Source organism: Fundulus heteroclitus, chromosome 3 (genome assembly GCF_011125445.2).
Source record: "Fundulus heteroclitus isolate FHET01 chromosome 3, MU-UCD_Fhet_4.1, whole genome shotgun sequence".
NCBI classification, from domain to species: Eukaryota; Metazoa; Chordata; class Actinopteri; order Cyprinodontiformes; family Fundulidae; genus Fundulus; species Fundulus heteroclitus.
The window spans coordinates 35,846,109-35,858,334 of NC_046363.1; the positions used below are offsets into that span (position 1 = coordinate 35,846,109).

At 38.7% G+C, this 12,226-nt stretch overlaps 1 protein-coding gene across 2 annotated transcripts in view; it reads right to left on the minus strand.

Annotated features, from left to right (window-relative positions):
• Positions 1 to 316: 316 nt before the first annotated feature.
• The window catches only part of LOC110366545 (adenosine receptor A1-like), a 48,169-nt gene continuing 36,259 nt past the window's right edge, over positions 317 to 12,226 (minus strand). Inside the window, exons 2-4 of one of the 2 annotated variants that reach the window (XM_036135287.1) lie at positions 5,327 to 5,699; positions 1,494 to 1,722; positions 317 to 1,082 (exon numbers count right to left, since the gene is read on the minus strand). In XM_036135287.1, coding sequence (XP_035991180.1) covers positions 867 to 1,082; positions 1,494 to 1,722; positions 5,327 to 5,699 — 818 coding nt within the window. In that variant the 3' untranslated portion in view covers positions 317 to 866. Of the gene's footprint in view, positions 1,723 to 5,326; positions 5,700 to 12,226 lie in introns of both variants that reach the window. The other variant, XM_036135286.1, reaches the window with a different exon arrangement.

Here is a 12,226-nt window from a genome sequence, read left to right on the forward strand (position 1 = left end):
ATGGATGGATGGATGGATGGATGGATGGATGGATGGATGAATTAAAAAAAACACTGTATTGTCATAAAATATGAAAATGTATGAATACTTTAGCAAGGCATTGTACATGGTTGAAGAAGGATTAGATAATTATGAAAGCTGATGAATGCCAAATTCAAGAGAAATCGCAGGTTATTATCTGGACAAATCGAAAGAAAGGAGAAGAAAATATGTCTTTCAAAACCCTATTATATGAGGAGGGAGAACAATTTATCATTTTTTTCTTCATCAGCGATTTCCTAACACCAACATGGTACAAGATGAACAATCCAATTAATGTGAGCAAGACCTTTTTTTTATTTCAACAGAGCATCACATCTATTCACAACTAAAGTCAAAGCAGCCATGAATATTGTGTCATAACCAGGGTTAATTATGCTTCGCGTACAATACCAGAATCTCTCTGGACTACAATGTTATTAGGGAATGTTTAATTAGACTCTGTCACACATATATCTACATCTCTAGTTGTTAGCTTAGCGGGGATTAATAAAAGGAGATGACTAAAGCCCGCAGGAAGGACCGGTCAAAGAAAACAGGCAAGATTGTGGTTATTATCTGGAGACTTAATTTTCTGACATTTTCGGTGGGACCTGATAATTAACAGGCATTTATGTTTGCAAGTTAACTCATAATGTTTGCAAGTGTTGATAAGACACACATGCAAAAAACAAAAAAAAACAAACAAAAAAAAACAGAAATAAAACCAATTTTTCACTCAAGTCATTTGTTTTGAATATTTGCTTTTACAGACAGAATTGTCTACCTACTATTGGTTTTGTGAAAGTGTAATGCAAATGCAAAGCCTTCCAAAAAAAATAAAAAAATCAGACCTCTGGGCACCCTTTAGCTTTAAACGAATGTTTAGCTGAAGACCACGGAGCTGTTTGCATCGCCTCACGCAGCGCCATGTGGACAGACTTTCCTTTGGAATGGGAAAGTGAAGATTGGAGGTTAGGAGCAGCGAGCTGAAAGGATGCCCGTGGCTCCCCCACTTGCTTCCTTGGAGGAGTGAAGAGGATCGGGGGCACAAGAGTGTAAATCTGGAAGAGGAATAGGGCGCCTGCATAAGCCCAGACGGGTAGATGGGTATGGGGGTTAAAAAGCAAGAGAGCCTGTATGATATAGAGCGGCAGGCAAAGCAGAATCAAAAGAGACATAGATAGGACCAGGAAACGGAGCAGATGGGATCGGTTCTCAGGGACAGTGTTACTAAAAATAGACTTTTTTGGCTTAATACACAGTAAGTCAAAGTAAACAGCTAGTAAGAAAAGACAGGGTAGAATGAACACAGTCACCCCGTGAACATAGACGATATATTTGGGGCTAAGGATAGCACCGGGAGCACACAAACCCCAGTGGCTGCTGTGGATCTCTGCATAGGTGAAGTTGTTCTTGTCTTCTACATAGAACTTTGACAAGAAGCCTCCGTATGGCAGGAACTTCCCAATTACCTTGCGGTCCTGAAAGTACTTTGGGACCGGGGTAGAAGTAAGAGGGGGTAAAGAGGTTGTCCAGTTGCCTTCGAGTCCATGGCCTTCGGGACCGAGACCAGAGCCATCACTTCTAAAAGAGCTGAGGACGTCCGAGCCTATGAACTGGGCGAAGGACGAGAGAACTGAGCCCAACCAGCACAACAGGACCGCACACAGAGCTCGCCGACGGGTCACCACTGAAGAGTATCTGCCAGAAAGATAAAATGCATTAATCTGGAGTCAGTTCTGAAGTTAGCCTCTAGTTTTAGTTTAGACCAAAGACCTGTGTGACTAAACCGTTACTACTGGCAAATTGCTTTTTCATGAATCGATACCAACAAGCAAACGTGCAACATTCCATAAAGAGACAGCGTGTAACTAATTTGGATTCTAATTAGCAAAAATCAGGTATTCCATTTAAAAAAAAATTATATTTTGCCAATGTCTAATAACATCAAATCAAAAATGAAATTAACAGTATTTGTGCAAAAAGACCACTGAATTTTTGTATCAGTGTGAACTTAGATACATAAACATGTGACAAATTTCCTGCAGAACTGTGCAAATCTGTGGTCATTTCTTGGTGACGTTGTTTCGTATCCATTCTTGACTTTATTTAGATATGTTTGTTATCTAAGTGTGGCAGGCAGGTTTCATTTAAGAGATTTCTTGATTTTATAGATATGGAGGTAATAATGCCTGGTTATCAGACAGCATGGGATAAATTTCCACTGTTATGCTGATGATTTTCAGCTATATCTGTCCATAAATCCTGATTAATCTAGCCAGTTACATAGACTACAGGCACGTCTTGAAAACATGAAAACCTGGATGACTTTAAGATTTCCGCTTTTAATGAGTTTTGGATGGATGGCATTAAATTGGCCTCAGATAATATTGTAATAACTCTTGTCCTGTCCATGGTGTATCCCGCCTCTCGCCCAATGACTGCTAGAGATAGGTACCAGCCCTCCACCGTGACCCTGCAAGAATAGACGGTTATAAAGATCGGATGGATGTTTTTGTCTGATATCAGAATTAATTTAGATGATCTGAACATTAACGTGTGATGAAAAACTAAAAAAAAACAGCAGAAATTTCCAAGACACAACAGCTTTTTTGCAGCACTGTACATGCGTACAATGAAAATAAATTACTTGCTACTTGTTGTAAGTTTTGCTTTTTACTCTAATGAGATTTTTGAGCAGTCTTTAGCGATATTTATAAATGTTTTACATTTTATCCTACACTATTTATTTACTCTTTACTCTTAAAGGTATTTCTCATTTTTTTCCCCTTGTTTGTTTATCAAGCCACTGACTTGTAAATCATTCAAGCATAAAAAACATAATAAATTCAAGATATAAACCAATGTGGTTAACAACTTGTTTTGGGATCTTTTGCAAAAATAAAAAACAAATTGCTCCTCTTCCTTTAGCTTGGCGTACACAAATAGCAAATAATCACTGTTTGACCTTGAAAACAGGATTTTACCACCAACAGGTTTATTCCCAAAGAGCCACAAGTTCAAGTTTAAGGTTTACATAAAGTGCGTGGATCAGCTGAAGGATGATGATTCAGGTTTTTTTTTTTTGGGTCTTTGCTGGGTTATTTTTCCTTTTGTTTTTAAAAGAAAAAGATGTGCCTTTCATCTTCTGTCCATATAATTTTCAGAAGCCCTCAACCACCTCTGATCGAACCTACAGGCTGACTGGAGACAAAGAGAAATCAAATGAGATATGGTTAAAACTGTTGCACAGTTCTCAGCATGAAATAAATTATTTGATGTAATAAATTTGTTTTGCTTGTACAGAGAAAATGGTTTCGTTAGATCATATTTTAAATCGGAAAGATTTTGCGAATGTTTTAGAAAAAAAGTAACAGCCTGAAGTTTTAAAAACTTGTAGAACTTTGTACAATTTGGTCAAATTTTCCTTTTCAATTGGGTCTAGCCTGTGGTTCACTAAAATTACATTCAAGTCAATGTCTGAGAAGAAGAACTATGCTAAACCTGTGTAAAAATAAAAAGAGAAGAAGCAGAGCATATGGCATCTGAGAACATAAGCAAAAGTTACCAGAGAGTGAAAATATTTAGAATAAAACCTCAAAACTGGATATCAGTGGACAACACAATTACAGGGGTAGCCTAAAGTCGTCAGTTTGAATATCAGTTCAGAGGCAACGGTCAATATTGCAACCTGTCTACTGAGATTGAAGATGTCAAGAAAAACAATGATAGCAGTAGCTTGAAGACCTAACAGAGTGGTACCTTCTCTGTGGATTTAAAAAGTAAAATCATTGTTTGGCTGTAATTTGCTACAATAGTGAATAACTGCTTGTTACAAAACTTGCAATACAGAAAAAAAACGGCTGTTACTCTTATGAATCAGAATAATTTTTTGAGCAAGTATATGTGCACAAACAAGGAATTTGTAAACATCATGCACATGAACTAAACTAAACTAAAATAACAAAGAATTTGCATAAGCATAAGCCTTCTCTTTACTCTCAACAGCTGTAATATCCAAACACACGTCTCTGTGATCCTTGCAGTGGTTTCGTAAAACATGGAAGTCTTAGCTTTCTACTTATAGTCAGTGCATGACTTACTCATGAGTGTTAATCAGCACTACGCCTAAATAACTGAAAAAAATATTATTCTTAGGATATTATTTCTCACAACACTTATTTTATTTTATTTTATTTTATTTAACCTTTATTTAACCAGGAAGTCCCTTGAGATTGAGATCTCTTTTTCGAGGGAGACCTGGCCAAGACGGCACACCAGTTAAAATACAAACAGAAGTACAACATAGATAAAATCTCACATAGAGGAAAAGACAGGTCACATAGGGCAGTTACTTAAACTCTATAAATCTTTAAACAAAACAAAAAAACAGTTATCTGTTTAAAATAATTGTCAGTTTTCCCTGCAGTTCAAGAAGAGACCTTAGTACTCAATATATGGTGTTTGATTTTATTTTAGTTTATGTTTTATAACAACATGTAGTAAGGAAAGGTTGATTATGGATTATCTATTCATTTGTTCATTTCTCCTGGATCTTAGTGGGATTTTTCAAATATTTTTTTTTACCAATTTTCGGATGCTCCATAAGATGGTCCATAAGATGGTTTTCATTTGTGCGGATTTATTTTGAAGAAACCTGGTGGTCTTGCCACATTTTTAACTTTTCCCTTTACAGGCAAAGAATCATAACCTCCTTCGTTGTTTTTTTGTTTATGTTTTTTGTTTTTTGTCTTTAAAGGGGCATAGCGTAAGTTCCAGGATTCTTCCAGACATCTGCCCCCACTGGCAACAAGTTCAAACAACACCAGCGTGTTCCACGTGCACAGGAGAAAAGGAAAAGCATCTGCTGCTGCAACTGACTAGGTCTTTTGTTGAGAGGCATAACATTTTCTGAGGTAAGAAAGCTAAAAATATTAAAGTATCCCGTGTTCTCTCGCTAGTGCATTAATTACGGCAGAGAGTCAACAAAGTAACCAGGTGAATGACAGCGCACAGCATATCACACCCACATGCACACCCAGAGGATTTGGCCCGAATCACTCTCTCATGAACTGACTAATCCAGCTTATAGAGGCAACTGCGCTAAGTAGAGGATACCTAATTTTACACGTCGGGCAATTGTAAGGGCATGTATGGGAAAGAAAATAAATAATATTTATCTTCCAAACTTGAGCTTTGCACCTTTACTGAGAATATTTTATGCATTATGTCTAACTTGTAATTTTAATGTTTGACAATACTCATGCGCAATGCAGATACTAATTCTTCAATTTGTCAGACTCACCTGTCTGCCAAATGATGTTGCAGGTGGGCGTCCAGTGTGAGCAGCATTAACAGGAACATGGTGAACTGCCTGATCAGCAAGGGGCAACATACAAGTGTCATGCATGTGTAGAGACACTGGGGCGTTCGCAGGTTGAGTAACAGAGTCACTGGAACTCCTACGGCTCCACCCACGGCCCCCACGCAGCCCAGGCACAGCCGGAGGCAGGATGAAACGCTCCCAGGTTGGATCCCGACCCCCTGAGCTCCCTGTTGAATATCAGCTACAGCTCTGCCGCTGCTGCTGACCGCCACGCACAATCTCACACTGACCACAATCACGAATAGAGACAGGGTGCACTGGCACAGGGAGTATAGCCAAATGAACTCCATGCCTGAAGGAAAAGAGAAAGAAAGAAACTGTTATTTTTTAAGTACAAAATAGACCACTTTAACAATAGAACACTTTAAGTTTCAAAAAAAGTTAAAGAACGTGTGTATAAATCAGTGTTTATGCAAATGCAGCTTTGCTTCACTCCTACAGTGGCTGCTGGCAGCGCCCACAGAGGTCTTCCACAAGCAGTGCTCAAGCGGCATTGATTGTTTAAAGAACGGTCAAACACAGATAGAAAGCCAAAATCGAGAGGGAATATAAATGAGAAAGGAGTGACAAAGAGTTGAAGAAATATTGAGGCTAAGCGCAGAGGGTGCATGAGCAGAATACTTACAAAATCTGGCAGGAATGCAGGAGAAAGTATTGAAAGACTGAGAATGTGATGTAAGTCTGTGCTCCCAGCAAAGAGAGTAGATTTTTTGATAGGTATTGGAGAGCTGGAAACGTGCCCGGCCAGTGAAAAGGTCAGGCTGGACCACACTTGACAGAAGTTCTCCGCTGAGGATGTGAGCACCATGCAAACGCACAACAACCAGCACCAAGCTGGGTAGCAAGCAACACACTGTTAACACTGCCTTTTCCTTTTTTCCCCCCTTTCTTTTCTACTCTCTTGACCTTCTTTCACGACTCCTCTCAAAGTGGCCCTTCTTTCACTTACTACTCTCAGACATAAGTAGGCCCCCAAGCATCTAAAAGGCCTTGCAGAAGTGTTGACAAAACATGAAGTTTTCCATAGTTTGTCTTACATTTTGTATACTCACAAGACCTTCGATGTAGGTCTGTCAGGCAAATTCTGTTGGGATCTTTGCCTTACAGACCAGCACCAATTGGCAAAACACAATCAATACATTTTCCTTCAGAAGTTTAAATAGCTAGCAGCATCATGAAGACCAAATAACACAGCACATTTTGAACAAACGTACAGATAAACATAAAGCCAGAGCTACAATGGAGTAGTCGACAAGCATTTTCCTGTGTTTGAATGACTAAGTCAAAGTCCAGGCCTAGATCAAATTAAGAATATGCGGCAAGACTTGCAAATTGATGCTCAAAGAAGCTCTCCGCAGGACAGAAAAACGGGCAGAAAATTCAGTCTGTAGACGTGCGAAGTTGGTACGTACTTCAAACGCCTTGCAGCAGCAAAAGGAGCAAAAGGTGTTTCTGCAAAGTATTGGCCCTGGGGGCTGAACACAACAGTGCGCATGTATCACTTTCATTCTAACCCCTCAAACAAACATTAAGGGATGCGGTGGTAACAATACAAATGTGGAAAAAAAACTCAACGGATGTGAGTACTCTCGATTGTAATGCGTGCACAATAGTCAGTCACGCCCCCGTTAGTCATTTTCATCCTTCAGAATAATTGACAGCAAGTTTTAATGCGTTTCCCAACAATCATTTCACAAAAAGCAAATTGTGCTCCCTCGCTATGCAACCTGTCTGTTCGATGAATTTAGTTTGACCTTTTCGAACCGATTGCAGTTAGCCTTCGCTTCAATAATAATCATGGCTGGCAGGAACAACTCCTATATACCACTTCATAATCACTTTATATAGTCGTCCCTTGTCTCGCCATCTGAAGGGCCTGGGCAGAATTGATTTACCGAACTAATTAATAGGCTTTAATTCACCTCATGTGAATTTTCAAATCAAATTGTTCGTTGGACACTCTGAGTGTGTTGAATTGTCTTGATCAATCAGTCGATCTCTTCGAATTTATGAGGTCAAACTTTTCAACAATCTGTTAGAAGGATGTAAAAATCAAAAAGTTCGTATGATTTCAGGAAGGCAAATCAGAAGGAAAAAAAAAAGTGCCATTACCTGTTTTAAGAGCCTGTGATGAGGCAGATGTAATATGCACAGCTCGTATCTGTCTTTTTTAAGCCTGAGCTGTCTTTTTTTTTCCTTTCAGGATCTCTCTCTTCCTCTCAGCTCTCGCGCTGCCTACCTCCTCACTGACAGAATGAGCCTGATTTATAAACCTCCTGCTTATCAACCCACCTTCTATCTCTCTCTTGTCTCTGCAAACATATCAATTGTGTCAATGTTGGAGCAGGGCTGCCCTTTCCATCTAAGATGTGCAAAGGGCAATATCACCTCTGCCATCCAGAGAACTATGCAAATAAAGGAGCACAGGCACACTCTGAAATAAGGTGAACCATAAAGAAACCTTTTTCACACAACTTTTCAGTCATTTTTACTTTTTCTCGATAAGTTCAGTTTGTGTGGAATGGTGGAGATAAGAGCTCTTAATCTATGTTTCTTTGGTAGGTCTGATGAAGAAAAATCTAATCTACACAGTACAATACATTTATGGTTGTTGCTTTATTACGCTATGTGGAATTGTATTAATGTTCACAAGCCAATAAGTATCATAATCAGTCAGTCTCATAAACTCTGATCATTCTAAACAATACATCCTTTAACTTTCTTTTCAGCGATCTTGACTATATAAAGAAAGCAGAAGGAGATTTTTACATACAGTATAATCCAATTCAAAATATTTGTATTAAATTTACACTTTCATTTTACTGATTTGTAACTAGTTTGTAACCTGGGCTTCAAAATGATAAAAACAAAAACAAGAACAAGTAAAACAAACAAATAGATTGGGTAATTTATTGAAAGTGACGGTAAATCTCCAAACAGGCTGTTTATTAGACGATCAAAAATTTGAGATCGCAACTCATCAAAAACCTAGAGCTAAACATGGTAAAAAATAAATAAATAAAAGGACTCTATAGAAAGTAGGACCACAGTCTTGTTGCTTAGCATAAAAGTTAGTTTTGGCATGCTAGAGGTGAGTGTTTCCAGTAGTAGGCTGGTGGGGAACATTGCTCCATGTGAGCAGGGGCGGTTCTAGACAGGGGCCAACAGGGGCCCATGCCCCTGTAGAAATGGTCCTGGCCCCTGTTATGGCCCCTGTACTGAAGAGATGATAATAAATACACTTCTCATAATTATTTCCAATGGTAAAGAAACCATAACTGACTGGTCCCTTTGACCAATATTATTTTTTACCTATGCAGTTTTACACTAAAAAGAATTTAAAACTTAAGATGTTCCATGTTTAGCTTTAGCCGTATTGAGCTGGGGGCAAAGTTGTCAACTGCTAGATCAGGGGTCCGAAACCTGCAGTTCCAGAGCCACCAGTGGTTTACCTAATATTATTACACATTTAAATATTGCCATTTTATTGTTTTTTTTATTTTTTTTGTTCTGTGCCCCTGTGAAAAAAACACTGGCCCCACCTTGGCCCCCCTGGTAAATTTGGTCTAGAACCGCCACTGCATGTGAGGAATATGGAGAACAGCATCAGTGGTCTCGACTTGACATATTTTGACGTAAATCTCCCCTGTCATCTGTCCCCAATCATTTCCAATGGTATTTAGGTTATGGGAACAGGCAGGGTGGTCGAAAGAAGGAACATTATTCTCTTAGGGAAGTCTTTTTACCAGACAGATGTTGTGAACTGTCGAAAGACCCAGTGAACACCTGTCAGACGAGGACCCTCAGACCAACTCTACGTCTCCTTATCTCTGTCACGGTTTGACGTAACTTCCGAACCCACATGCAGATTCATCAAAAAGACACAGATGATGAATACAAAGTGAGTTATTACAAAAATAAAGAGCTTAAGCAGGACTGGAAAAGGTTCAGGGTAGAGGTCCAGCTGTGTCTGAAAGAGAGAAGAACAATTAGCGAAGGTTAGACTCCAAAAGTGGTAAAAAATAAGATGACAAGGGGAGAGATTTAAGCTCATGGTTTCTAAATTGGAAGCCCCAACGCTAAGGAAGAAGAAGTGGTCCTGAGGGTTTGGGAGACAGTGAAGACGGAATGATTCAAGGGTTTTCCATGGAGGACAAAGCTGGTGAAATACCTGCAACTTTGGAGGTGGGAAAACATGGTGCTGGAGTGTGGGCAGGGTGGCAAAAGAGAAAGCCAAAGGAGATGAAGTGGACTACCGTGGAAAAATTTGATTCTACAAGATTGTTGTCACAGGGAGCTTGGCTGAGGAGATCCAGGACGGGGAAACAGCCGAATCTGGGAGCATGGAGAGCAAAAGGGTAACAGAACAGAAGATAAGTGTGACTGATTACCATCCTGCAGGAAAACCTTCTCAAAACAAATGTTAGGAACAATAATGAGAACACAGAGGGCTTAAGTCTATCACATAGATAGTTTTTAAGTCTTTTGGGACCCTAAAGAAAGAGTTTTCATGGCTTTGTTCCAATAACTACTTCAATCTGAGAAAGGGAAAAAAAAAAGGCCCATAAACGTTCAGAACCACCAAAGAGGAGGAATTGATAGCTCTGTGTTGTCTAAAAGTCCCTTCTAACAGAACCCACTGGATGTCCTAAAATGTGTGATTCTGGACCTCTAATCTCAGTGTTTTATCTAAGATCAGGATCTCAACTGCTAAAAAAAAATACCCTGAAGGTTGCCAAGACAGACTGAGCGCTTTCAGTGCTTGAAAAACAAATTAAACCTAATTGCTATTTTACTTAAAGCAACTTATTGCTAAACATATGTCCAATGTGTGAAATAAAAAAAAAAATCTTTGAGGAACTTAACAGAACAATAGACATAAGTAATGTTCCACAAGAAGCAAACAAAAACAGCTGTTGCAACTTGGTCTCTAAAGGGTGAGCAGTCCCCTTTCAGGTGGCTTGTTGATGGATTCTAAGGTTTATACTCCAGACAAATGCTGACCTTCTCAAAGCAGCTTGCACCACATGGGGAGGGGACGTCCTGAGAGATTGGTCAACCAATCAAAGGTGGACTTGGGGTAATATAAGAAATATGTCACATTGGACAGCAAAAAATGATTGTATTGTTTTTTTTCTAAGATATCTTGTTCATACTAAATGTCAAGCAAACTATCCCTGTTGGTCATAATACAATCTCATGACTAAGGCTCAAGGTGTTATGATGTTATTAATCAATGAGTTATTACAATGAGTAATTACAAATAATTAGAGATTAATTTAAATGTTGATGAATTTTTAAATTGTCTAAATACAGTAAACTTACTCAAAAAGTACTTTGACTTAAATTGACAGAGATACAGGCAAAGCTTTTTGAAACCAACTATTTAGCTGGGTCATATGTCCCTGATATTTTCATTAGACCTAAATCGAGGACAATTTGAAGGGACCTGGAGAAGAGCATTTCTTGTAGGTCAAAAGGACAAGTCAGTAGTGTTCACATACACTACAACTCTAAATACTCTGCCTTATGACAAGCAATAATTCACTGTTTATGAACTATTCAGACAAATAATTAAAAAAATATCTAAGGTCAACTGAGAAATAATGTCTGAAGCTACTGCAATTCTTTATTTATACCATAGGAATGTTTATATTTCATTTTAATTTAATGGAAATGACTTTCCTTGAGCTGCAGAGCTAAGCCTTTAATGCCCAAAGCCCAAATATATGTAGAGATTATTTTGCTAACGGCTCCTTGCTCCAGGCAGCGGCACGCTGGCCTGAATCAACAGACTGCCTTTAAGAAAAACACATATCTATCATAGAATTGAGCCACAGAAATAATAAATAAAATGTTGCTGTAGTACATATTTTAATTGCAAAAAAATAGGCCCTAAAGGAGCAAGTAAAAAAAAAGAATACTGTAAAATAAATCAAAATGTTTCTCATTTGTCAACTGGAATGGAAATACATTTCCCTATAAACAATTGTCCTCTCCATCAACAATGTCTTTGTCCAGTTTCAAAATTAGAGGTATAGTGCAGAACTACTTCAGTGCAGTGTGTAGCCTGTGTTTACTTCCTGGTTCCTGAGCCAATCATATGAGGGTTCCTAGAGTTGCTAAAACAGAGTGCAGCATTTGGTATTTTATCTTGGCAAAAGAGCAGCAGTCTGCAAACACGGAGGCCAGTGGGAGAAGCAGAGCAGAAAATGAATGGAATTCAATAGCAGATACTCTTTGGTGTGTAGTTCCAATTTGATACACTCGATTTCATTACTACTTGTTGCTTCTTTAAAAGGAGCCTTGTGAAAAAGGGGAAAAAACATTTAAAGGTAGAGTGGACTATTTTTTCTGGAAATGGAGGTAAGAAACACCCATGTTCCTTTATATATAACTGTACAAAGTCCTCTTACCTGCTCCTCCGTTCCTCAGGGGCATCACATCACATAATAAAATCTCCCAAATACGCTCTGGTCTTATTTCTTTCTTCTGAGGTCTTCCTCTTCTTTTGATAAACTTTCATATTATACAGTGAGAGTGGTGGAGCTACAATAGCTGACAGCTAACACCAAAGCTAACTGGATATGTAAACACTAGAAGTGCGCAGCCAGCTTACGAAAACTAACAAGAAACGTGCGCGCACATTGTCGTTACATGAGCGCATCACAATGATTGGCATGAGGAACAACCAAGAGATAAGGTGATCCCCCTGGAACTCGAAGCTGAAAAAGATCCTCCATTATATCTTTAATGAACAGTAAACTATAAAATTTGCCTTTGTGCTTTTATTTTAAAGTCCTTTATCATCAAAATATA